The sequence below is a fragment of the Numida meleagris genome, chromosome 7, assembly GCF_002078875.1.
Source record: "Numida meleagris isolate 19003 breed g44 Domestic line chromosome 7, NumMel1.0, whole genome shotgun sequence".
NCBI classification, from domain to species: Eukaryota; Metazoa; Chordata; class Aves; order Galliformes; family Numididae; genus Numida; species Numida meleagris.
The window spans coordinates 28,385,182-28,408,587 of NC_034415.1; the positions used below are offsets into that span (position 1 = coordinate 28,385,182).

General features: G+C 47.4%; 1 protein-coding gene across 3 annotated transcripts in view; it reads left to right on the forward strand.

Moving 5' to 3' along the window:
- The window catches only part of RAVER2 (ribonucleoprotein, PTB binding 2), a 29,692-nt gene continuing 14,317 nt past the window's right edge, over positions 8,032-23,406 (forward strand). For all 3 annotated transcript variants that reach the window (XM_021404233.1, XM_021404235.1, XM_021404234.1), the window contains exons 1-5: positions 8,032-8,228; positions 14,309-14,375; positions 17,944-18,413; positions 21,920-22,111; positions 22,621-22,747. In XM_021404233.1, the coding sequence (XP_021259908.1) occupies positions 8,043-8,228; positions 14,309-14,375; positions 17,944-18,413; positions 21,920-22,111; positions 22,621-22,747 (1,042 nt within the window). In that variant the 5' untranslated portion in view covers positions 8,032-8,042. The remainder of the gene's footprint in view (positions 8,229-14,308; positions 14,376-17,943; positions 18,414-21,919; positions 22,112-22,620; positions 22,748-23,406) is intronic.

Genomic DNA, 23,406 nt, shown 5'->3' on the forward strand with positions numbered 1-23,406 from the left:
GAGTCACGGAAGGACCTTGGCCCTGAAGGACTTGCGTTTTGGAGCCAAGGCTACAGTGGAATTTGGACGTTCAAGTCCAAGAGTGAAGTTCTCCAAACCCTGCCTTGTTAGCAAAGTGCCAAGCATAACTGGTGCGTGCGCCAGGGTTTGCGCAGAACTGCTGCCAGTTTTATCTCAGTAGAAGAGGCTGATGCTTCCCTGCCCCGGCACCTTTTACATTGCCTGCTTTGGATGGTGCATTTCGAGGCTGGGGTACGCTGATCCCTCTGCCTTGGAACCCAAGGGAGCCTGAGCTGGCAGGAATTCAGGGCATACATGGACAGCAGTTTCCAAAGTGACTTACTGACTGCATAGCAGCCTGCGCTGTGACGTGCACTTACTCATTGCCTGCTGAGTACCAGGGAAAGGCTTAATTTTCTACATCTCTCCTGCAAACTTCCATAGAGATATCAGTGAATAGTTGATCTAGTGATATAACAAGGGAAAACAAGTATCCAAAGTACATAAGGAAGAGTTTCCTTCAAATAATCAGATCTACTCTGTTTAACCAAGGCTTTTGTTGTAAGGTGGGGCAATTTTATGCCATCAGAAAGTGGTGATACCAGACAGCAATACTGGTGACCTGAGCGAGGACCATGAGTTGGATGACAGGCTGAACATTGATTAGATGTGGAATTTGTGCCTTCAGCTCAAAGACAAATCATAGTGGCCTCATCTAAATTCTGTAGGAAAAAAACAAACTAGTTTTTATTCCTGGGCTGGTTCCATCAGTGGTAGCAGCAGATGGTACTGCTCTAAAAAGTTGGGAGCCAGTGGATACCATTATGTTTTATTTTACATTTCTGTAGTTGACGCTGGCAAAAGCACCACTTTCTTGGAGCACCTCCTGGGCAATTGCTCTCCACTGCTATTACCACAAATGGAGCAAAAACAGCAATAGCAAAGAAGGAAAACTGTTGGCCACAAAGCACAGCCCGGGAACCTTGCTACCCCACCCTCCACCTCGCATTGACATGTGACAGTGCCTGCTCCATGGATAAAGTGGATAACCTCCACTTCCAAGACCATCCAGGTGGTAATTCTTACAGGCAGTATGTCTGCAAGAAAAAAAAATGTGAAGGAAGAGATATTTCCACAGCACACGAAAGTTCTGATAAAGCTGGCAGGCTGCTCTTCAGGTATAGGCAGCATCACAGCGGTTGAGCAATGGGTTGGCCTTAGAAGAAGCTGCTAAGTATTTCCAGTTTGGTCAACATTGGTGGAGTTTTCTAATTTTAAAGCTCTTCACCGCACCTAGAGGTATAAAATCAGACGCACTGTGATAGGTTGGCCCCAAGACCAGCAGGAAACCGGGAACTTGGTCAAATAGTGGTAGTGTACTTCTTTTCAGCATTGCAACTGTCTGGCAGTTTTCAACATTTGATTTGCTTTAGCCATCCATTCTCTTGGTATAACGTTATGATTCTGTCTATTGTTCTATCGCTCTCTCTATGATTCTATCGCTCTCTATAACTACCTGAAGGGAGGTTGTAGTGAGCTGGGGGTCGGCCTCTTCTCTCTTGTAACTAGTGACAGGACGAGGGGGAATGGCTTCAAGTTGCGCCAGGGGAGATTTAGGCTGGACATTAGGAAATACTACTTTTCTGAAAGAGTGGTCAGGTGCTGGAACGGGCTGCCCAGGGAGGTGGTTGAGTCACCGTCCCTGGAAATGTTCAAGAAACGTTTAGATATAGCGTTGGGAGACATGGTTTAGTAGGGTTGTTGGTGGTAGGTGGATGGTTGGACTAGGTGATCTTGTAGGTCTTTTCCAACCTAGCTAATTCTATGATTCTATGATTCTAACGTATACAAATTGCATGCAACAGGGAGATTAAATGCTATGTAATTAAACTAGATTATCTAATTCCTGTAAAATTAACCTCTTTAACATGTTTATTTCATTTCCAGCCTAACTGAGGAGATCTCTATACACAAGCCAAAGCGCGTTATTGTTCTAACAGCCAGGCAACCTGGATAGCAGGGAGCGGAGGAGGTTTTTTTGCTCCACATCAGAACAGAATAAACATGCAGAAGTTAGTTAGACCCTTCAGTGTGTTTATAGCAAAAAGTTGTGTTGCATGACGGTTTCTGTGGAAACCATTTCATAACCAAATGGCAGAACACTTTAAACTCATAAATTTTTTTTTAAGAACGCACTGGGAAAGTTGAGCTTGCATTGTGTCCTCCATGCCAGTTTTCCATACTTAACAAGTTCACTGTGTTTTTAAGGAGAAAATATTGTGGTGGTATTTCAAACCTCCAGCCTCTACTAGCAGGGATAAATCACAGACTGGTTCATCGAGTCGAAACAAATTGCTGATAAGATGCCTGTTCCAATACGTACCAGCTATTCAGTCATTCCCCTCCAAGATTTTCTTCAAGTCTATAATCTGTAGGGGCTGCAAATAAGTCAGTAATGGAGGCATGCTGATTTTGCTATGTTTTAGTGCAAAATGATTTCACGTTTTCCTGTGAACTATCAGAATTCATTTCCAGCTCGTAGAAAATAGGCACTTATGGAGAAGCTGAGACAGAACGATTTGAAACGGCCACTTGCAGCACCCCAACAGCTTAGCCAATAAAAATACTCTGTAGGAATGCTGGGTGGGCTGTACCTGCCTTTACTAGAAACCTAAGAAACCTTTTTATTCTACCATTGCCAAAACATACTTTCTGCCAGTAAGTTCTTACTAAATTTGAAACTGGATCTGGATGAGGGAAAAATAAGGCCTATGAAAAGAAGAATGGTGACTTAAAGCAGTGGGAGCGTTGTTTGAGGAGAAGGGGTTGCAGAGGTTCCAGCCCTCAGGGCCAGAAATGGGAGAGGACTGTACTGACAGCTCTTCAGTCTCACTGTCTTTCATTCTCCGTTACTAGTCAGGAAACTGGCTTTATTTTGTGCTGGTTTGTTGGGAGTTTTACTATGCTTTTGCTGCCTTCATGTAGAACCTTCACGCTGCTCTGCTAATGATATGCACGAAGCAACAAAGGTTATAAATTGTACTGCAAAGACTATGATTCCTAAAATAGCCCCTTACATTACATTGCAGTGTAATGGTTTCCTCAGAATAGTTACTCACTCTATAAGTTATAGCTCTTACCCCTTTTATCTTTTTACTGTTTACTTGCAAACCACTGCACTACAGAATGGAAACCGAGATGTTGCTAACCAGCCTCTCTTACCGAGTTAATCCGTCATCCCTGACACTCTCAGGAGCAGTGTTACACCAAGTTTAATAGCTATCAAGCCCCACTTAAAAAGAAAATGTTCAGCTGCGGGCAAAGTCACTTGGAGTGTTTTTGTGTCTGTATGGAAGAGTGTTTCCAGAGTAAAGAAACAGCCCATTTTTGGTCATACACTGTAGTACCTGGCAAATTCCAGTGAATGTGAGCTACATGAGGTACAAATTAGGCACCCGCAGAGGAGCGCGAGCAAACTGGGAATATCAGTTTGTTGACTGCATCTCTGAGTGAAGCGTGTGGCTGCTGTGACCTCTGGAGCAATCTGTTGCCCATCTGGCATCTCTCAGACAAGATGGGCACTGCTGGGATGCGATTTGATGGCTCTGAAGTCTGATCCTATATTACTGCCATTCCTAAGTGCTCGGAGAACTCAACTCCATTCAAAGCATCTCTTGAATTAAAATGAGCTTAGCAGTTAATGGGGAAGACTGACCGTGTCACAATACTTGTCTCAACGAAATTTCAGCCTAGACGTGCTGAGTTATTCTGATGGTTAACCAGTGAATTGTACAGGCAGTGCACATGCAGCTGAGGTGATGCTGTAGCTGCCAAGGGGTGTGATGAAGATTTTGTTCCATCAGTTCCCTGCTCGTTGTGCTGTGCTAGGTTGGGAATTTGACACGAAGTGCCATTTGTTTCTTAATGATCCACGCAGTTACCGCATGAACGATACACTGAGAATGCCAAATGCATTCAGATCTGTCAGAAAAAGGGTAAAATGAACTTCTTTTGGCATATTGGTTCTATAATAGAGGTAATTAATTTGGAAGTGTGAGATAAACGTGTCGATGGAGCGCCTGCGTGATGATCACAGAACTGATATTGTTGACGTGTGAATCTATGTCTTTGGGTTTCAAAATTTTAGGTTCTTCATGAAACAAAAGGAGCAGCTGGAACTGGCAACCGTGGGCATAGTACAGACTGAAAAGAGTGCTATTGCTTGTACTTTGACCATTAACAAAGCTCTGCTTGAAGTGATGCTAGCAATTGGGGATTTTAATGGGAACTTGGAATTTGCAGCTACTGATGGATTCCAGACACCCATCGCAGGAGAATGATTCAGATTGTTTCAGGTTGCAGAAAACGGTTTGGATTTCTCTTTCATAGAAGAAATCCGTTTTCTAAAGAGCTTACAGATACGTTCCCAGTATCCCCCATACTCAGGAATCTAGCAGATATTAAAAACTTCAGCATTTATCTGCGCAGATCGGAGCCTGTTTGTACATTTGACCACATCCTTAATTCTGGAAGGATGTTTGTGCCGCAATTCTCTTTCAGTGCTCTCCTCCTATAAAGAAAAAAAAAAAAAAGAAAAAAGGGCGGGGGGGGGAAGAAAAAAAGGCTCAAAGCTGCAGAAACATGGTAAGTTAATCTTCAGCTTAGAAGAGCTGCAAAAGCCACTCATGTAGACAGGGCCATTATTCTTAATTAACAAGGAATTTAGTGAGCTACAAATGAATTACTGCAAAGTGGCTTAGCTGTAATAGCATCAAGCCAGCAATGCAACCAAAGCTGTACTTACAGATCACTCTAGTTTTCCACAGTATTTAAATAGTGTTCTTTTGCTTATGCAGCAGTTCTGAAACTTAATGGAAGTGCACTGGAAAACCAAAGACTTGTCAGAGTGCAAGGCATCAACATGTAGGGCTTGTTTTGAAAGCAACAGAAAGTGAGTAACTATACTCATAGGAACACATGTGTACTGTGTCTGTGTACAGAAGGATGGTCTGTAATCCAGAGGACATTCTCTGAGGAAAATAGGTATATGTGTTGCATCTCTGTCCTCCTCCTGTGCTGGGTGCAGTGCTGCTGGTGGGGGCTGTTACCACTTGCATTGCATGGTGCTTGCTCAGCACCCTCCTCCTGATGAGCTTTCTCGTTCCTGCAGATGCAGCAGCAGAGGCTCATGAGAGGGTTCCCCAAGCAATGTCAGTTCTCGTGGCGTGGGTTAGCTGGAATGGTAAAACTTGCAGCTCGTCACTGGTAGCAGTCACAAAGAACAAAGCTGGGAGCTACAATGGCTGGTCTGAAGGAGCGCTGGCCCAAACCAGCTCCCTGGGCAGAAGTAGCCTGTGCCACCAGCCCGGGCTTGGTTCTTCTGGCAGAAACCATGTGGTGAAATGGGAGAGTTCCTGAGGCAAGAAGATTAACTTGTGATATAAGACAAGTGCCTGTCTAGTGTGTCAGTGCTTCTGTGGGGATTCAAAGGAGGCTGGACTGTTGCTTTGCACCAGCTTTGTGTTGTGTTAATGTACCCACAGATGCTCCACTGGGGCTCCAATGGACTTGAGTGTTTTACTTTATTGGGTGACTCACGTAGATTGTTCTTTTACTTCAAATAAGGTTAAAATTGCCCAGGTACCGGCGTGAGGGCATATCATAGCCCAGAACAGACATGCCGTTTGGGTTTCCTCAGGCTGTACTGCTGCTGGCACGCTCAGCTGCTCTGGGTGCCGTGTGGTTCCTTCCTTGCCCCTTTTCATGGACCATGTCTATGAACAATGTCAGCGTCCTGGAACCATCCTGCTCTCTTCCCGCAGCGCTCTGTAGCTGCTTTGCAGCATGAGCAGTTCCGTAGTCCACCCGTGCAACGGCAACAACTTGCAGGCAGTAAGAAATGTGAACGCTGTGTGCAAAAGGAAAAAGAAATACATTTTTAGCCGTAAAATACAAACTTTTAAGTACATATCATTAAACAAGAAAAATCATTGTGTGTCTCTGGAGCTATTTAGAACTCATAGTGCAGTACTTTTATTTTTGCCGTTAATACTGAACTGTTAATTCCTGAAATACTTATTCTAGCAACGCACCACAGCTGGGAATGAGTTGCACTTGGGTGCCCTGCAGCCTATCAAATGGAGACGACAGCAGCTTTTGAGAAGCTAATTGTTACAGGTGTGATTAATTACGAGCAACATACAGGTGAACCAGCGTGTCCACCTTCAAACTGGAAGAATTAATGTGGTAATTAATTACTCTGCTTTCACAGCTTCATTAGCTTCATTAAACCGCATGATGTTCAGGCAGATCCATAATTTCTACTCTAATTGCTTCATCTGGCGAGTGTTTCCGAGGAGGTGGTTGCATCTTCCGTTCTGAGCAGAGTGAGTCATGGTCCCTGAGTAATTTATATCTCCTAATCTGTGACATGATTTGGATAGGTTTAGAGAAGGCAGTTTTTAGTATCGCTTCCTCAATGCCATAGCTTGAATTGGTTTGTAGCTACTCACTAGCTGCCTTTTCAGTCATTATTTTTTAAGTATTTTCCAAGGGTAATGTCACAGGTCATATTATTAATAGTTTATACATCCTTAGGCATAAGTTATCTGTACCTCAGCCAACACTCATCAGCCTCACTGGATTCTTTAGACCAGCTCTCGCCCAAATCATTTGTTGTAATGCATTTCCCTGCTTCTGCTTCAAGTAGGAAGGCGATGCTAACAGCGTTCAGAAGGCTGAACCTGGCTTTAAAATATCCCCCCGATAAATACATGAACAGTTTGCAACTGCCCTTTAAAATTCAGATTCCCACAAATTCACTAAACGTAATGCAGATGCTGAGAGAAGAAGGACCACTGCCTGTTTGACAAAAATTAGGGAAGGGGAAACTGGAACAGGAGCCTGCCAGCTCTGACAACATCTTTTCATATATCATCATCATCATCAGAAGAGAACCTTCATTGCTGTTTGCTCAGTAGCTTTAAAATTAATGTTAGAAGTAATGAAAGTCCAGTATTCTTTGCAGATTTAACTCGGGAGCTTTGGTTCGGACCAAGATGTGTTTCTGAAAACCCTACCGGTGTTTGTTGGTGGGCTGTTGGGTGTTTGTTGGTGGGATGTTGGGGGTTTATTGGTGGGCTGTTGGGTGTTGTTGGGTGGCTGTTGGGTGTTTGTTGGCTGGATGTTGGGTGTTTGGGTGGCTGTTGGGTAGTTGTTTCCTGCAGCTGTAATCCAACACCTAAAATGGCACTTAGAGCCTCATCAAGAATTATCACCCAGAACTAGGCCCTCTCGATGTGTTCACATATGCCTGTTCTAACTCGAACAGCATTTCCAGTTTCCTTTTGAAGACTGAGTTTGAGGCTTGGATTTTCTTTCGCCCTCTCTTTGTGGTCAGATCGATTTCTAAATCCTGACACATCTATTTATTCTTCACTCCTTTATCGAACTGATGACAACGTTAAAAAAAAAGACCTAAATTTACTGCATTGTGAATGACGGTGCAAGTAACTCTTCTAAGAGGAAATGCATTTATGAGAAGTAGGTCTGTATTTTAGTGAGCATGGACTTCACAGCGTGAACCGTTTGTACAGATGTGGGCGTTGGAGAGGGCAGAGCCCATAGAGAGGCTCCTGGAGCCCCAGTCCCGCTGCCGGCACCTGGCTGCCACGTGCCACGGGCCCTGAGGGGGTGATTTCTGCCGCGAGGGCAGCTCCCAGCCGTTGCTTTTCCCCCGAGGCTGCCCTGCCTTTCGGACGAGGGGGACGCTAACCCTCCGCCTTCCCTCCACAGAACCGAACTCCTGGCGGGGCGCGAGGCGCTGCTCCGCATCCGCGCCATTTCTGCAGCCGCAGTCGGCCCGCGGACCGCCCGTGGCAGCGCGCGGCTCGCAGGGCCGCTCCGCTTCCTTCCTCCCCCCCGCCGGGGGCCGGCCGAGGGCGGTGGGCGGGTCCCGGCTGCTCGTGGCGCCCCGCGGCTCCCCCGCCGTCCTCCGCCCACCGCCGCGCTCCCCCCCGCGCTCGGCCGGGCGGCTCTGCAAGATGGCGGCGGCAGCCGAGCGCGGAGCGGGGCTGCCCGCCGAGCCGCCGCCTCCACCGCCGCGCGGGGTTCGGCCGCCGCCGCTGGGCCCCGAGGAGGTGGCGAGGCGGCTGGCGGTCACCCGGCGGGAGCTGAGCAACAGGCGCAAGATCCTGCTGAGGAACCTGCCGGCCGAGAGCAGCAGCCAGGTACGGCCGCTTCCCGCAGCCGGGCGGGGAGCCGAGGGGCTGCCGCTGCAACAAAGGGCAGCCCCGGGGCTCCGCGCGGGTTCTTCTCGCCGCTTTGTCGCGGCCCGGGGGAGCGGGCAGGGCTGGGTCTGGGAGCCGCATCGCTGCGGGCGGGACGGGCGCGGGGCTGCGGCTCTGGGCAGCTTCGGAGCGCATCGCGCGCGTGGCGGCGGCAGCGCCGCGTCCCGGGAGGTCTGAGGCGGGCGGGGGGGTGAGGGGGGGCGGCTTCCCGGGGCCGGAAAGTTCCGCTCCGATTATTGGCACTTTGTGGAACGGCGGCGAACTCTCCCGCCGCTGCTGCGAGCGGGGTTGCTCGGTCGCCCAAGCAGCGCCTCAGCACCTGCAGCGCTGCGGGGCGTCACGCCGCGACGGGCTGCCCTGCCCTCGGCTGAGGGAGGCGGCGGTGCTCGGGTTTCCCCCATCGCTCCGTAGCGAGGCTCCTTCCCTTCGTTTCGGTGACCGCCTAGCCAAAGATTGGCTGCTCCACAACCCAGAGCGCTTCTCGGGGCTCCGCTCCTGCTCCTGGTGCCTTTGGGCTGGAGGCAATCACAGGTATGGAAATGAGGATTTCACATGATGCCGTGTGATGATTTACACGTGCAGCCTCACCTCTATTTATAGCAGCCCGAGGGGCTCGCCTGTAGAACTCACAGCTCGAGAAACCCTGCTAATCCTCATCGTCTCCTCGAGAAGCTGTCACCGCTGATAGGGAGCTTACTGCCGTGTCCCCGGGCTGGACAGAATGGCCGATCGGTTGGACATCCTTCTGCTGTGCCACACACCCCCACCCACTCATAGGACCACCAGGTTGGGTTGGGATGGAGCTCAAAGAGCATTCAGCCCCACTGCTGCACACAGCTGTGTGCCTTGCCAGGTGAGGCTGCTCAGGACCCATCTGTGGCATTGTGCACCTCCAGGGATGGGGCACCCACAGTTCACCTGTGCTCCGGTGAAAAAACAGCTCGTGTGCATGGAAGCCGTCAGGCTGCGCGTTGCGTGGTCACGCTCTTCCAAGGGAATGGTAGCGCGAAGGTCCGGTTTGTCAACCAGACAGCATTTGGGAAGTTTGGCATTTTGTTTTGGCGACTTGAAATTAGTGCTGAGAGAGGAAGCCTCTGTCCTGGGGCAGCTTAAGTATGCCTTTGTCCTCGGCTGTTGTGCGTTTCCAAAGCTTACCGCTTCTTGAGTCAAGCTAACACCCCCAGTAAGCGCCGTGCAGAGGGGTTGGCTTGGCTCTTTGCTTCTTGCTTAGCCAAGTAGAATGAGGTAAAATATTGCTGCCCTGGCCGGTTTGTTCTGCAACATGGAGGAGGTGAACGTCGTGAAAATGCAGTCAGGTGTTCCAGGATGGGATTTCATAACTGTAATTATTCATCTCCAGTCAGCGGGACGTTGGGTTTGCTGTCAGTCGCTGTTACCGTGCGAAGGGTAAGGCCGAGATTTAGGGCTGAAATAGTTTCCAAGTGAGGAAAAAACTCATTTGCTGGTGTGGATACTGTTGGTGGAGATGACGGCTTTTGTCGAAAGCGTCATCATCTTCCAAAGGACAACACAGCTCCAGTTTTTTTGCAGGTGAAATCAGATAAGCGTGATCCTGTGACAATTACAGCTACATATTAACTTATTAATTTATTATTGTATTTGGTATTTTCTGTTACCTTTGGAGTTCCGTGGGAGTTGAACAGTTAAAAAATAATTAAAAAAAAAAAAAAAAGACTCTTAAAGCCGCAGAATAATGTGCCTTAGCTGTCAGGTTTCTGGCTGAGAAGCAGAGTACTGCAGATGTGATGTCCTGGAGACCAGACGAGTGGATCTGGAGGTGTGCGGAGCAGGGGGGTATCAGATAAGGCAAAATTACATCGAAGGGGTTCCTTCTACCTTGGGTTTTATAGTTCAGTCTGCAAATATGTACTTGGCTGGATTAATGTTGTTCCAAGCAGTTCTCTCGCGGAAGAAGGTATTTCTGCAACAGACCTGTGGCAAGCAAAACTATGCTACAGCTCTGGTCGGTTTTTGGTGTGCTTAGCGGGAGTTCTGTCTCCTCTCAGTCTGGTCTTCCTGCCCTGCAGCACTGGGAGAGGCGCGATCTGGTGACATGTCACACTGTGGGATCCCCAGGCGTTGTTCTGAATGCGCTTCAAATCTAAATGTATTGGGGCAGCAGAGGCTGCCGGTCCAGACAGTGGTCGTCCTTCCTCTTGCAGCCTTCTAGGGTGTGCTCCACCAGCTTCTGTTTCTTCCTGCTGTGGTGGGGAAGTGTTCTTGGCAGAGTAATCCCTTTACCTCTGTGTTTGGATGAAGGGCAGTAGGGGAGGACCCAAGGAATCCTGGCAGGGCACTGGCACGTGATGTTCTGTGTTAGGACAGACAAGACCGTCCCACTGCAGGCTTCTCAAAATGCCAATGCTGGGTCTGTCCTGGTAGCCATTAGTGTTAGACGCAGCGCTGTGGTAGGACAGGCATTCCTATCAAGAACCTTTACAAAGAGACTCCAAGGTGGGCTTTGCCGTGGGTGCTTGTTTCATGCTGGTCTCCAAACTGCGGTGTGCGTGCATCTCCCTCAGCCATCAGCTGCGATGAGTGGGCTAACACGTTTCAATGGCAAAAGCCACAATTGTAAACAGAAGGTCCTTGGAGCTGCGTTCCACTGCTCCCAGTGCCCTGGGTCGCAGGAGGGAGGGAAGCAATCGCTTCTGTGCTTCACTGTGGAAGAGATATCTGTAACTTCAGGGCGTGCAAGTGAAGGTGGGATGTTGCTACATATGAGCAGTTTCATTCCGTTGGAGTATCATACGGTAAATCAGCTTTTGTACATTCTGTTGTTCATTATTATCCCGGTGGATTAGAAGAACTGTTTTCTGTTTCCCCAAGTCATTCATTTCTCAGAATTACTGGTTTGCTATCTATGTCTGATGAACTTCCAGAGAAACAGTAGCTTATAAACGTGATAGAAGCCAGCAGTCTGTCCTACCGGTTAGGATCCCTCGGAACTGCTTCTAGAAATAGCAGAATGGTGTTCTCCTTGCTGGGATTCATAGCAAAACGCCCAGTCTTCTCTGCTGGGGGTGGATGACCAACAAGGAGCCTTTGCTCTTTGATTCCCTCTTTGCAGCTCAGGAGCTAGTGGTGCAGAACGAGGTTGCACCTGTTTTCAATCAGCTCTCAGCTGCACCTGGTTGTCTTTGGATGCAGCTGTGTTTTAGTGGTGTTTCTGCTTTTCTCCTTTAGTATCTGAGGACACAAAATGAAAGAGATGTCCTGCTTTAGTGTAGGGCATGAAGTAAAGCAGGGCTGGTTAATTATTTTAATGTCCCGTAGTTCTGCTATGGTATGGCAGAACATAAGGAGAGATAAAACGTGTAGGTATTGGTAGTGAAACTGATGCAGATATTTGGTTTCTGTTTTGGGATGCAATGCTTTTGGGACCAGGGTGATGCTGTTTATGAGGTTTTCTCCTTTCTCTCTGGATTAGCCACAATTTTTCCATGTTCTTTTTTCATCAGTTTTCCTTAACGATCTGTGAGGATTTGGGGAAATGCTCATTCCCAGTTTCTCGTGTGCCAGACTCTAATTGGAAGGGCCTTTGTGTGTTAGATTGCCCTCTGTCACGCTGAGTGCATGTGGGGGCTCTGGCTGGGCTGTGAGTGGCTCCTATGCCTGAGACTGTACACGCTTTTGGGTTTTCTCTGTTGCTTTTCTTTTGCTTTGTGCTCTTCCTCAGATTCAGGGCTCTGGGTTCTCTTTCCTGGATGCCCGGGGCCTATGGGGAGGTTCTGGTGCATGTCCTGCATTTGGCAGCTGCACTTGCCAGCTCTTCTGCCCCAGACAAGTTAGGATGAGTGAAGAGTTGAAGTATTTCAAGATGATGTTTCTTGTAGTAGTAAATCACAGAATCGCAGGGGTTGGAAGGGACCTCAGTTGATCATCGAGTCCAACCCCCTGCAGAGCAGTTCCCTACAGTAGGTCGCACAGGTGGGTGTCTAGATGGGTCTTGGATATCTCCATAGAAGGAGACTCCTCCACCTCTCTGGGCAGCCTGTTCCAGTGCTCTGTCACCATTACTGGAAAGAAGTTCCTTCGTGTACTTCCTATGTTTGAGTTTTAGGCCATTGCTCCTTGTCCTATTGCTGCGCACCACCGAGAAGAGCCTGGCCTCATCCATTTGCCTCCTACATCCCTTTAGAGATTTATAAATGTTAATCAGATCCTCCCTCAGTCTTCTTTTCCCCATGCTAAACAGCCCCAGGTCACTCAGCCTTTCCCCACACAGGAGATGCTCCAGGCCCTTCATCACCTTTGTGGCCCTGCGCTGGGCTCCTTCTGGGAGATCCCTGTCTGTTTTGACCTGGGGAGCCCAGAACTGGACACAGTATTCTAAATGTGGCCTCCCCAGGGCACAGTAGAGGGGGAGGATCACCTCCCTCCCCCTGCTGGCCATGCACTTCTTAATGCACCCCAGGATACCATTGGCCTTCTAACATAACATTCTTAAATGTACTTTAAATAAGTGGCTCCAGCCTATATTTACTAATGCTTTCTCTTAAACCCCCCTTGGATATACTTGGTTTTGCTTTTCCTGCCAGTTCCGAAGTATGAGCTGATTATTTTCTTATTAAGAATTTAATTTTTCCCAATGCTTAGATTAACTAGCTTTAGAAAGTCTACTCCTAAGAACTTGGAAGGCTTAAGCAGCTGCCTGGCAGCCGGGTGCCGTGGGGCTGCCTCTCAGCTCCTGGTGTGGATCTCCTGCACCCCCAGGACAGGGATGCTGTCTTCCGTGCTGTGGTGGAGCTGAGCTGCACAACACTTTGCACATAGTGCCCTCTCTGCTCATGGCTGAGCTGGACTGCCCTCCAGATGTCAGTGGGACGGCCAGGCTGCCCACCCACTGTCAGTCCCTGCAGCCTGCCCAGCTCGTTTTGCTGTTCAGAAACCGTATCCTCGCCACGCCTGATCAGGATGGCTGGTGGCTTGAGAAACACTCTCCTGTTTTATTAATGCAGTGCTTGACAGCTGTTAACTGGTGAAACAAGAGACTGGCGTTCCCTTGACTAAAAGGTGCGCACCTGATAGCAGTCAGGAGAACCCAATTAACCTCCAAGCTGCAGGTATTGAATTAGAGTGCTGGCAGGCAGGCTGCTCTCCTGGAAATGGGCTGCAGTGAAGCTTTCAGACAACATTTGTTGTTTATTTTGGTACTCAGCTGGCCTCGCTGCAATGTGGGAGACCCAACTAAAACAATACACATGTCCAAGATGCTGTTCTTTTGGGATGATTCATGCCCATCTCTGCGTTCTTGCCACTGAGCGTGGTGTCTGTGGGGCACATGAACTTTGTATGCGTGCTAAGGAGCAGTAAGATCAAACTAACACAGCTCTTACAGTCATCCCTACCCCCTCCTCCCACTCCCCTGCTCTTTCCCCATTAATTTGAGGGAGCAAACAGTGCCCTTGGGCTTGGTTCTCCATTGGACGCCTGTGCAGTAATCACCAGAGGATACTTTACACGGAGTGTTCTGGGCAGGATTTACTGCTGCTTGAAAGAATATCCATTATGAAGTGGGCGAAAAACTCCTGAAGTGAACTTGAGCAGTTAGAGGAAACTGAAGCAGCTGTTGCGTTTTGTGACAGTGCTGTCTGCCCTCGGTAAACTGCACGATGTGATGTTGCTGCTATCTCTTGTCTGCCTGGTATTTTAACTGCAATAGCTGGACTTTCTCAAAAGTTTTTTCGCTGTTTAATGAACTGTGGTGTTATTTGTCTTTACCAAAAGGCAGTCAACAGCATGCCACCTTGTGCTAGTGTGACTGTGCAAGGAAAAGAAATTTAATCGTGTTCGGTAAGACAGTTCTTTGCAGGAGACAAAACCATTGCTGCATAGCGTAACCAGCTCTTCTAAAAACAAATATTTGATAGCGTTTCTATGGTGAGGTTTTCTGTTTATTGGAAAGTTTTGCTTAAAAAGTGAAGCTGAATTCATACACTTATGCATTTGATGTGGTGAATTATTTAGCTGATGTTACTTGTACTTTTCTCTTTCAGGAAATCCATGACTTATTTAAAGATTATGAAATAAAGTATTGTTATGTGGACAGAAATAAAAGAACAGGTAAGAACTTGGAATCTTCCAGTATAACACATTTCAGTTCTGTGATGAAAGTAGTGGGGAACATCCTCTGCCGCGTATGGAGCCATTGACATGTCTGGTGGCACACAGCCTGATTGCCCTTCAGTGCAATTTTTGATTGAATGTTTTGTCAACCTCATCTAAAGCCATTGGAGAACTGGAAACTCTACTGACAGCAGTGAGAAACAGGTTGGCCCGCTGTGGTCCTTCCCCTTAGGGCTGCTCTCAGGCCATTCTACGCCCAGCCTGGGTTTGTGCTTGTCATTGCCCCAACCCAGGTGCAGCACCTTGTTCACATGGGCCCACCTCTCCAGCCTGTCCGGGTCCCTCTGGATGGCATCCCCTCCCTCCAGTGTGCCAATTGTGCCACTCAGCTTGGTGGCATTGGCAAAACTGCTGAGGATTCACTCAGTCCCACTACTGTCCATGACACCAACAGGGATGTTAAATGGTTTCAGTCCCAGTACTGACCCCTGAGGGACACCACTTGTCACCAGTCTCAATCTGGACATTGAACAGCAACCCTCAGAGTGTGGCTATCCAGCCTTGGCTGTGAGTGGTCCATCCATTAAATCCATCTCTCTCCGGTGTGGAGACAAGGATTTTGTGTGAGACGGTGTCAAATGCTGTGCACTAGTGGAAGTAGATGACACCAGTTGCTCTTCTCTTATCCATCAACGCTGTAATCCTGTTGTAGAAAGCCACCAGGCATGGTTTGCCCTTAGTGAAGCCATGTGGGCTGTCACCTCTCTGTGGTGATGGATGTACTTATTTAGTGTGAACTGCTTGTGTGAGGAGCTCCACTTACATGTACATAATTATTTTGGTTAGATACGTGTTACATCTCCTCTTGTCTGATGGACCTAATTGGAAGGTTGTAGGCCTTCTCCATGAGATCTTCTAAGATCTTCCTGAGTGAAAACAAGACTTCCTCAAGATTACAGAAACTCACCTAAAATCATGATGAACTCAGGGAAGCAGCCTTTAATGATCTCAGAACATTTGGAGGAAAGAAAGAAAAAACAAAACACTTTCAGCTTAAAAAAGCTAACAGCAATTTTTAAAATTTGTTGTCTTTTATCCATATCTTCTGTGTAACTATTCCTAGAATACAGAATATTGTGCTGTTACAGAAATAAATGATGCTATGTCAAAACACTGGCTTGCAGAGTAATGTCGATTGCCCAGGAATATTTGAATCTCTTTGAGAGCCAGACTGGTGATTTCCACGCCATCTCATCTCACCTTATCTGATTTCCAATACATCTCGTGAGCTACTGCAAATTGTAAAATCCACTGCAAATGCTTGATTTGCCTGTTTGTTCAAGCTAACGGCTTCAGGATGTGTAACAACATTCCCTTTGACTGACATCTCAAGTATGACATTTGGCACCAACGCTTTACTGACTTCTTTTTCTTTGTAGTCGCAGCTACAGCCCAGATTAGAACTTGCTTTAGAGCACCCTGAGAATGTTTACATTTTACTTAGAGATCTTCCTTTAGACCGTTGTAACTCCTGATTATTTAGACGGGAAAGAAAATATTAGCATTTCTGGCACTGAACGGTGCCATCTTATGATTCATTTGCTTTTTTTTTTCACAAGTGCAGCAATGATGTTAGGAGAAACAGATGATTAATAGGTGATCTGGAATGAAAGATGTTTTCTGTTTAAAGAATAATCTTGCAACCAGAGCTTCCTGGAGTTGAATTTCAGGAAGCGGTTGTGTTTCAGCGTGGTGTGTTTTGCTGTGACTGGCAGAAATCTGCCCGTAGTCACGGTGTGGTCACGGATAGGAAAGGAGGCAGAAAATTTTATTTAAAATGCCATCTTAAAGAGGAGGAAAAAAAAAATAATAATTAAAAAGCATTGTCTAAATAACTGTACTGGGAGATCTGATTTATGGCAATGAATTCTGTGCTGCCCTGAGGTTTGGGATAGCTTTGTGTTTTTTTGGCTTGTGTTATTCTTACAAAAGTGATAATTGTGTAGTGAGGAGGAAAGCATTGTTTATACTTGTTTCTGGACAGCAGACTCCAAATTTGGATATAGAATAAGAAAACATGGTTAGCACAGTTTTCGGGCTGCGGTTCCAGACAAGTTTCTTGGACTGAGTATTGTCGCTGCTGTTTCATCTCTTTCCTTTGGACCTTTCTGACTGGGCTCCTCGTTTTTCCATCCTCATCATGAGTACCTGCAGCAAACTGCAAATGGAAAAAGCTTCCTGCTCTGTCTCCAAGTGATGCAGGGAGGGTTGTATTTGCTCTGGTTGAATGCGTTCAGGTGGCCAATGTCCCACCAGTGCAGCGTGGGTGCTAGGCAGGGTGGGGGCTTCCACAGGCTGGAGCAAGGCCTGCAGCAAGCAGGACTGTCCTGAGGTGTTTCTACCCTGAATTAAGCTACCTGTGGGACTGTGGTGTTTCTTTGGTGGGGCACAGACAGTTAAGGGTGGCATTTGAAGGGCTGAGAGTGAAACCTGAGAGGAAAGTGTGAATGGATAATCGTTAAAGCCCTTAGCGGGTTAACTTTCCCATTTCAGTTCATTTTCAGGCTAGGATGTTTGAAAATTTTGGAGCTCTTCACAAAGAAGTTCATTCTAGACACGTGCAGAATCAGCTTTTCATTCTATGCATCCAAAGGATGGGAAGTGTAAAATGTCCTCAGTCTCCAGCTGAGTGGTGAGGAGTGGGGGATGGGAGCATTCCACTGTGTGGATATGTCCACATCTGAGGCTGTGGCTGTCAAAGGAAGGAGGAACAGCAGTCTGATATTGGAGGCAGCCCCTGCCACCCTCCTAAGGGCTGTCCCAGCCTCGTGCTGCAGCTCCTGTCCTCTCTTTCCTTCACAGCCAGTAGTTGGCCATTGCGGACCGTGTCATCCATCTTGGAACATCCATGCCGCCAAGACCTAGCCCTTGGGTACCTGAAGAGGAGGGTGTTGAGCTCCCTTTCCCATCACCGTGGTGTGCTTCCAGCTCTTTGCAGGACCATGTCAAGGGACAAGATGGGGCTGTCTCAGCTGTCCTGTGAGATCTTGACAGCACTTCAGCTGAGGGGCGAGGAGGGAGAGGACAGGGACATGTCATCAAGTGGTCTTGTCCACGTCCCAGCATGCCGTTGTCAAGGATATGGGACTCAGGAAGCAGAGCAGCCACCCTCCATTGCCACAGGCAGCCCTGCTTTTCTGCCCAGTGTTCTCCAGCCCTGTGGTGAGGAGGCAGCCATCCTGGGCTGGCATCCAGCCTGCTGCAATGCAGCTGCAGCATCACCAGGCCTTATGCTGGGAGCCTGCATGCGGCTCACCCCATGGCTGCCCAGCAGAGAAGGGTGCTGGCCTGCCTTTGCCCATGGCTGGGGAACAGGGAACAGGCAGGGACATGTCATCAGATCTGTCCTGTAGAGTGCTGGCACCTCTCCTGTAGCGTGATGGGGGAGAGGACGGGATTATGACTTCCACTGGTGTGTTTTATGTTGCCTTTTTTTTAGAGGAGGTGGGCTACAGTGTTTACTTTCAAAGTAGTAAGTAATGTAACATTTCTTGGTCTCTTTCAGCGTTTGTTACTCTGTTAAATGGAGAGCAGGCTCAAAATGCAATTCAGAAGTTTCACCAGTACTCCCTCCGAGGAAAAGAAATATCCGTGCAACTCCAGCCAACAGATGCTTTGCTGTGCATTACCAATTTGCCCATTTCATTTACATTAGAAGAGTTTGAAGAACTTGTGCGTGCTTATGGCAACGTCGAGAGGTGTTTTTTGGTCTACAGTGAAGTTACTGGGCATTCCAAGGGCTATGGCTTTGTGGAGTATATGAAGAAGGACTCTGCTGCAAAGGCGAGACTGGAACTTCTGGGGAAACAGTTAGACGAGAGCACTCTCTTTGCACAGTGGATGGATGTGAACCAGCTGACTACAAATCTAATTCACTCCAAGTGCCTTTGTGTGGATAAATTGCAAAAAGACTACTCTGATTCAAAAGAACTGTTGCAGGCTTTCTCGCTACAGTATAAACCTGTATTCTGCCAGGTACGTTGAATTCATACCTTTTGGAAGATGAAGGTTGTGATTTAAATAGCTCTGTATTTGCATCCAGCATTGCTTACTTGTCTTATCCTTTTAAGCTGTGAATGAGTATGCATCTGCATTGCAGCATATGGTGTGGTACAGCTGTGTTACTGGCATGAGCTTGCGGTGACAGGATGCGCCATCTGGGAATGCTGCAGGGGACCGCTCCTGTTAAGCACCAGTAAAATGTTTATAACACAGCCCCTTCCCATATATTTTACTGAAGATCGTTTAGAAATATTTCAGAGGGCTTTTAAAGTGAATATTGCTGGTGGTTTTATTGCTTGGTAAAGCAAGCCTGAGTATGATTACTGTACGTGCAGCGTTTCTTCTAGAATATGTATGTGTGTGTATGTATGTACGTATCACGTGTTTTTCCCCAACTGGGAAAGTTGTAGGCTTGGGATCTTGGAGCCACTGGGCTTGCCAGTGATAGGAGTGCTACTTGCAGGCACAGAAGGGGTAGATCCTTACCAGCTTTTGCCAATGTTAAGGTTTCCTTTTCATCATTATGGCTTCTGAGATACTAGACCACAACATGTTGCTTGTAGGAGCGCTGCAGACCAGCACGGCATAGACAGGCAGCAGAAAGAAAGCTTTGTCTCTAGTCGTGCAGTTAGGTACGATTTCACTTGTTTTTTGTTTCCTTGAGTGTCTTGGAAGGCTGCTCAGGGATTAGCTTCAAGGATCAGTAACCAGAGGCTTTCAGTGTCTAAGAGCAGAAGGCCTATTAGGCAGTCTAGCCCTACCACCTGTTGGCCATCACATTTTCCCTAGTGCTGTTTCAGGCCCCAGTCATTTGCTAAAGCATATCCTTATATTTGCTTGATCCAGATATACCAGGAGATGAATAAATGGCAAGTAATTCTTTCCAGAATGTGCCCATCCCTTGTTCTTTTGTACTTCGGTCTGTTTCCGTGGTTGAATGTCTCTGGCTTCTGCTTCACTTCAGAAATTACAAAGTTGAGGAGCCTTTGCTCCCCACTATTTTCTTCCTGAGAGAATGCATTACATGCTGTAATCCACATTATGGTAATAACGATACATGAGTCACACTTCGTGTAGAGAGGAGAGTATGCATGTGTATATACTGTGTCAGTAAATGGCACTAAATATGTGTTTCTATGAAGTATAGGAATTAAAGGGTATGTCTTTCAGAAAACAGGCACCCAGACAAAAATGTATCCATGAAGATATATTGTCCCCTCCCCACTCAGCTCTCGTGAGGCCCCATCTGGAGTACTGCATCCAGGCCTGGGGCCCCAGCACAGGAAAGATGCAGAGCTCTTGGAACGGGTCCAGAGGAAGCCACCAAGATGATCAGAGGCTGGAGCACCTCTCCTATGAAGAAAGGCTGAGGGAACTGGGCTTGTTTAGCTTGGAGAAGAGAAGGCTCCGGGGAGACCTCATTGTGGCCTTCCAATACTTGAAGGGAGCATATAAACAGGAGGGAGTATGACTGTTTACTTGCGTGGATAGCGATAGGACAAGGGGGAATGGTTTTAAACTGAGACAGGGGAGGTTTAGGTTAGATGTTAGGAGGAAGTTTTTCACACAGAGGGTGGTGACGCACTGGAACAGGTTGCCCAGGGAGGTTGTGGATGCCCCGTCCCTGGAGGCATTCAAGGCCAGGCTGCACGTGGCTCTGGGCGGCCTGGTCTAGTGGTTGGTGACCCTGCACTCGGCAGGGGGATTGAAACTCAATGATCTTTGAGGTCCTTTTCAACCCAGGCCATTCTATGATTCAGTATTACCTAGAACTTGTGTAAATTCGCTGTGTAATAGACGGATATGTCGATAGTAGAAGCATGATAGCATTAGATTACTTATGCTATCATGCTTCTACTATCGACATATCCGTGGTTTAAGATTTATTCTCAGCAACTCTCAGAGAACAGATGTGTGGTGTGTTCTGAGCCGTGCCTCGTGTCTCCCTGCAGTACTGCCAGGTAAGGGAGGCTCTGCCCTGAGCAGCAACGGGGCTGGGAGGGAAAGCAGCCCTATGGAGAGGGCAGGGAGGAGGGTGAAGGCAGAGCAAAGTAGAACTGATGGGTTGAGGTGAAAAACCATGCACTGAGACAGAATAGAAACATAATAATAGCCATGATAATAATATGTATTTACAAAAGAAGGGATGCACAGTGTGATAGATCACTACCCACCGACCAATGCCCAGCCAGTCCCTGAGCAGCAGCTGCCTCCTGGCCAACTCCCCACAGCCCTGTATGCCACATGGGATGGAATATCCCTTTGGCCAGTGTAGGTCAGCTGCCCTGGTTGGGATCTCCCAGCTCCTTGTGTCCCAGCACCACTGGTGGTAGGGCAGCACGAGGAGCTGAAAAACTGAAACGTTCTTGGCACTGCGCTGCTCAGCAACAATTAAAACATCGCTGTGTTATCACCATTGTTTTTGTCCTAAGGCCACAACATAGCATCCTACCAGACACAATGAAGAAAATCAGCTGTCCCAGCTGAAACCAGGACAGCTATTGTTCTGATTTTTTTTTTTTTTTTTTTTTTTTTTTTTTTTTTTGTAAGCTATCATTTCTGAAGTCAGCTTGATTTCTCCTCTGTTGCAAATAGAAATGTTCTATCAGGAGGAGCTGAAGCCAAGTGTTGATACGTGGTTCTCAGGCAACAGGCATTTCCTAGGACTTACAGGAACATATGTTGTCTTCTACTGCTTTGCTTCAACAAAGTGCACAAGGAAAACTCATTCCTTTCTCCACAACTGCATTAAGTTCCATAGTTGCAAACCAGTGTTTTCATAGGTACTTCGTGTCTTTACCAGTGAAGCTAAGCTGGGGGCTGGATATTTTTGCCTAAGCTTTATAGCCTCCCTTTTCACCCTCCTGTTTTGTTCTGTTGGATTCAAATCTGCTCATTCTGCTATAAAAACTCTGCAAACAAAGGGCAGAGCATTGTTTGACAAGTAAGCCTCTTTGCAGTCTGCTTGATGGATCAGTCTGGCATCTTCTGTGTTGGCACTGCGTTCAACTGCAGACTTCAGACCCTCCTACAAGGTGGAATACAGCAGTAGAACTTGCAACATTACGTGGTTCAGCAGCTGTCGTGTAGACTGATGAATGACGTTTCTGTTCGTGTAGTAAAGTGCTTGTCATTCTTACCCTGCAAAGTAATAATAATGAAAACAAACGTGGTAGCACATGGCCGTATTGAAATTCTCCTTCTCATCTTTTTTTATTATGTAAATTAACTGCTTCATAGCTCAGGTTCTCCAGGAGATTAGATGAAAGTTGTGGTGGTAATTCAAGGAGACACAAGCATACCGAGTCTAATGAGATGCTATGATCCTTATCTGATGCTTAGAACATTCCAAAAAGAAACACACTAATTTGGGTAGACGTTATCATCCCTCAGCTGGTAGCAAAGTAGCTTGCAGGGGGCAGGTGACAGTTCCTGAAATCCTTCATTTTGTTGAACTGCGTTGTGAAATGTTGTTGCAGTTTGCTCAGGACGAAGATAGTTACATTGGTGACTTTGCAGTGATCGAGTATGAAACTGCAGAGCAGGCTGAGAAAGTGCAGGAAGCGACGGACGGCACGGTGATCAAAGGGAGGAGAGTGCAGGTGTCCTACTGTGCTCCAGGAGCGCCGGGCAGAAGCACGCTAGCAGCACTTATCGCAGCGCAGAGGATGGTAAGGTTTTGCACATCTCTTTTCAGAATGAGTTTCTTACACCTCAAGCAAGCTGAGCTGTGTCTGTAAGGCATTCAGCTGCTTTGCTTTAGGGAACGTAGCCAGGCCTTTGGAAGCGTTAGCTGCTTGGGTTTTGTTGCGTGCTGGCTTTTTGTTTAACCGGTCAGCACAGGTCAGTCTCCTTCCTAAGCAAAACGCGGCCGTCTATTGCAAGGAGGCAATAGGTCTGTTAGAGATTGACAGAAGAAGTGTGAAGGTGGAAACCCAGAGAAGTGAAGGACAGGTGAGGGAGCCAGCACTCATACTGCCCAAGGGAAGGCAGCGCTGGGATGCAGCATCAGTTAGCTGCACAGGACAAAAGGAAAGAGAGAATTGTTTAGGTGTGGGATGCTCATGTCCAAGCTTCCCTCTTTAGGATGCCTTATTCAAGGAAACAGCATTTATCCAGGGATGTGAGTGGATGCGTTGTTATCTCCTGTTTTTAACATCCTTCTGTCTCTCCATTTGAGATGAGGAACAATAGGAAAGGATTGCTTCCGGAGCCCAATCCGGTGCAGATTATGAAAAGTTTCAACAACCCAGCAATGTTGCAAATACTGCTGCAGCCCCAGCTGCGTGGACACGCCGTCAAACCTGGTAAGCTGTGTTACAACTGCTTTAAAACAAAACCCCGTTCGTAGTGAAGAACTAAGAACTTTCCCTCCAGCAAAGGGGGGAAACACCACTGCTCTTAAAATGTGCGCAGGCAGCTTCAGGATGTCTGTGTAGACGCTTTTTCATAAGCAAGAGGTGGTTTGGTACAATATGCTGTCTGGGTAGAGCTAGTGTTACCTAGAAATGTCCTCACTGTGACTCTGGGGTCTCCCAGCTTCAGTTAGAGTGAGGCTTAAAACAAGTGTCCTTGGCAGACATCGTTACAGTTGCAAGTTTAAAGCTGATGCGAGATCTGAATGTTGCAGCTTGAATGTGTCTCTTCTTGATTCTGGTCTAAAAGCCATTTCTCTCTGGAGTGCTGCTGTAGTTGTACCCAGCAGTAAGAACAGCAGCAGCCAGAATGATTTCCCTGCCTTCCACTGGGGCTGCTATGAGCAAATGTATTAAAAGCAGTCACCGTGTTCCAGATAATGGAAGTAATAGGGACAGCATTAGGAACAGGAGCAGATAATTTGAAGTCTCAGGTGGCGGACAGCTGGATTTGTTCCAAAAATGCTGTACTGTTTCCCGCTTTTCAATTTTAACAGTAACATCAGAAGATACAAAAAAAGAAATGGTGTGGGGAGCCCTGGTCTGGCAAC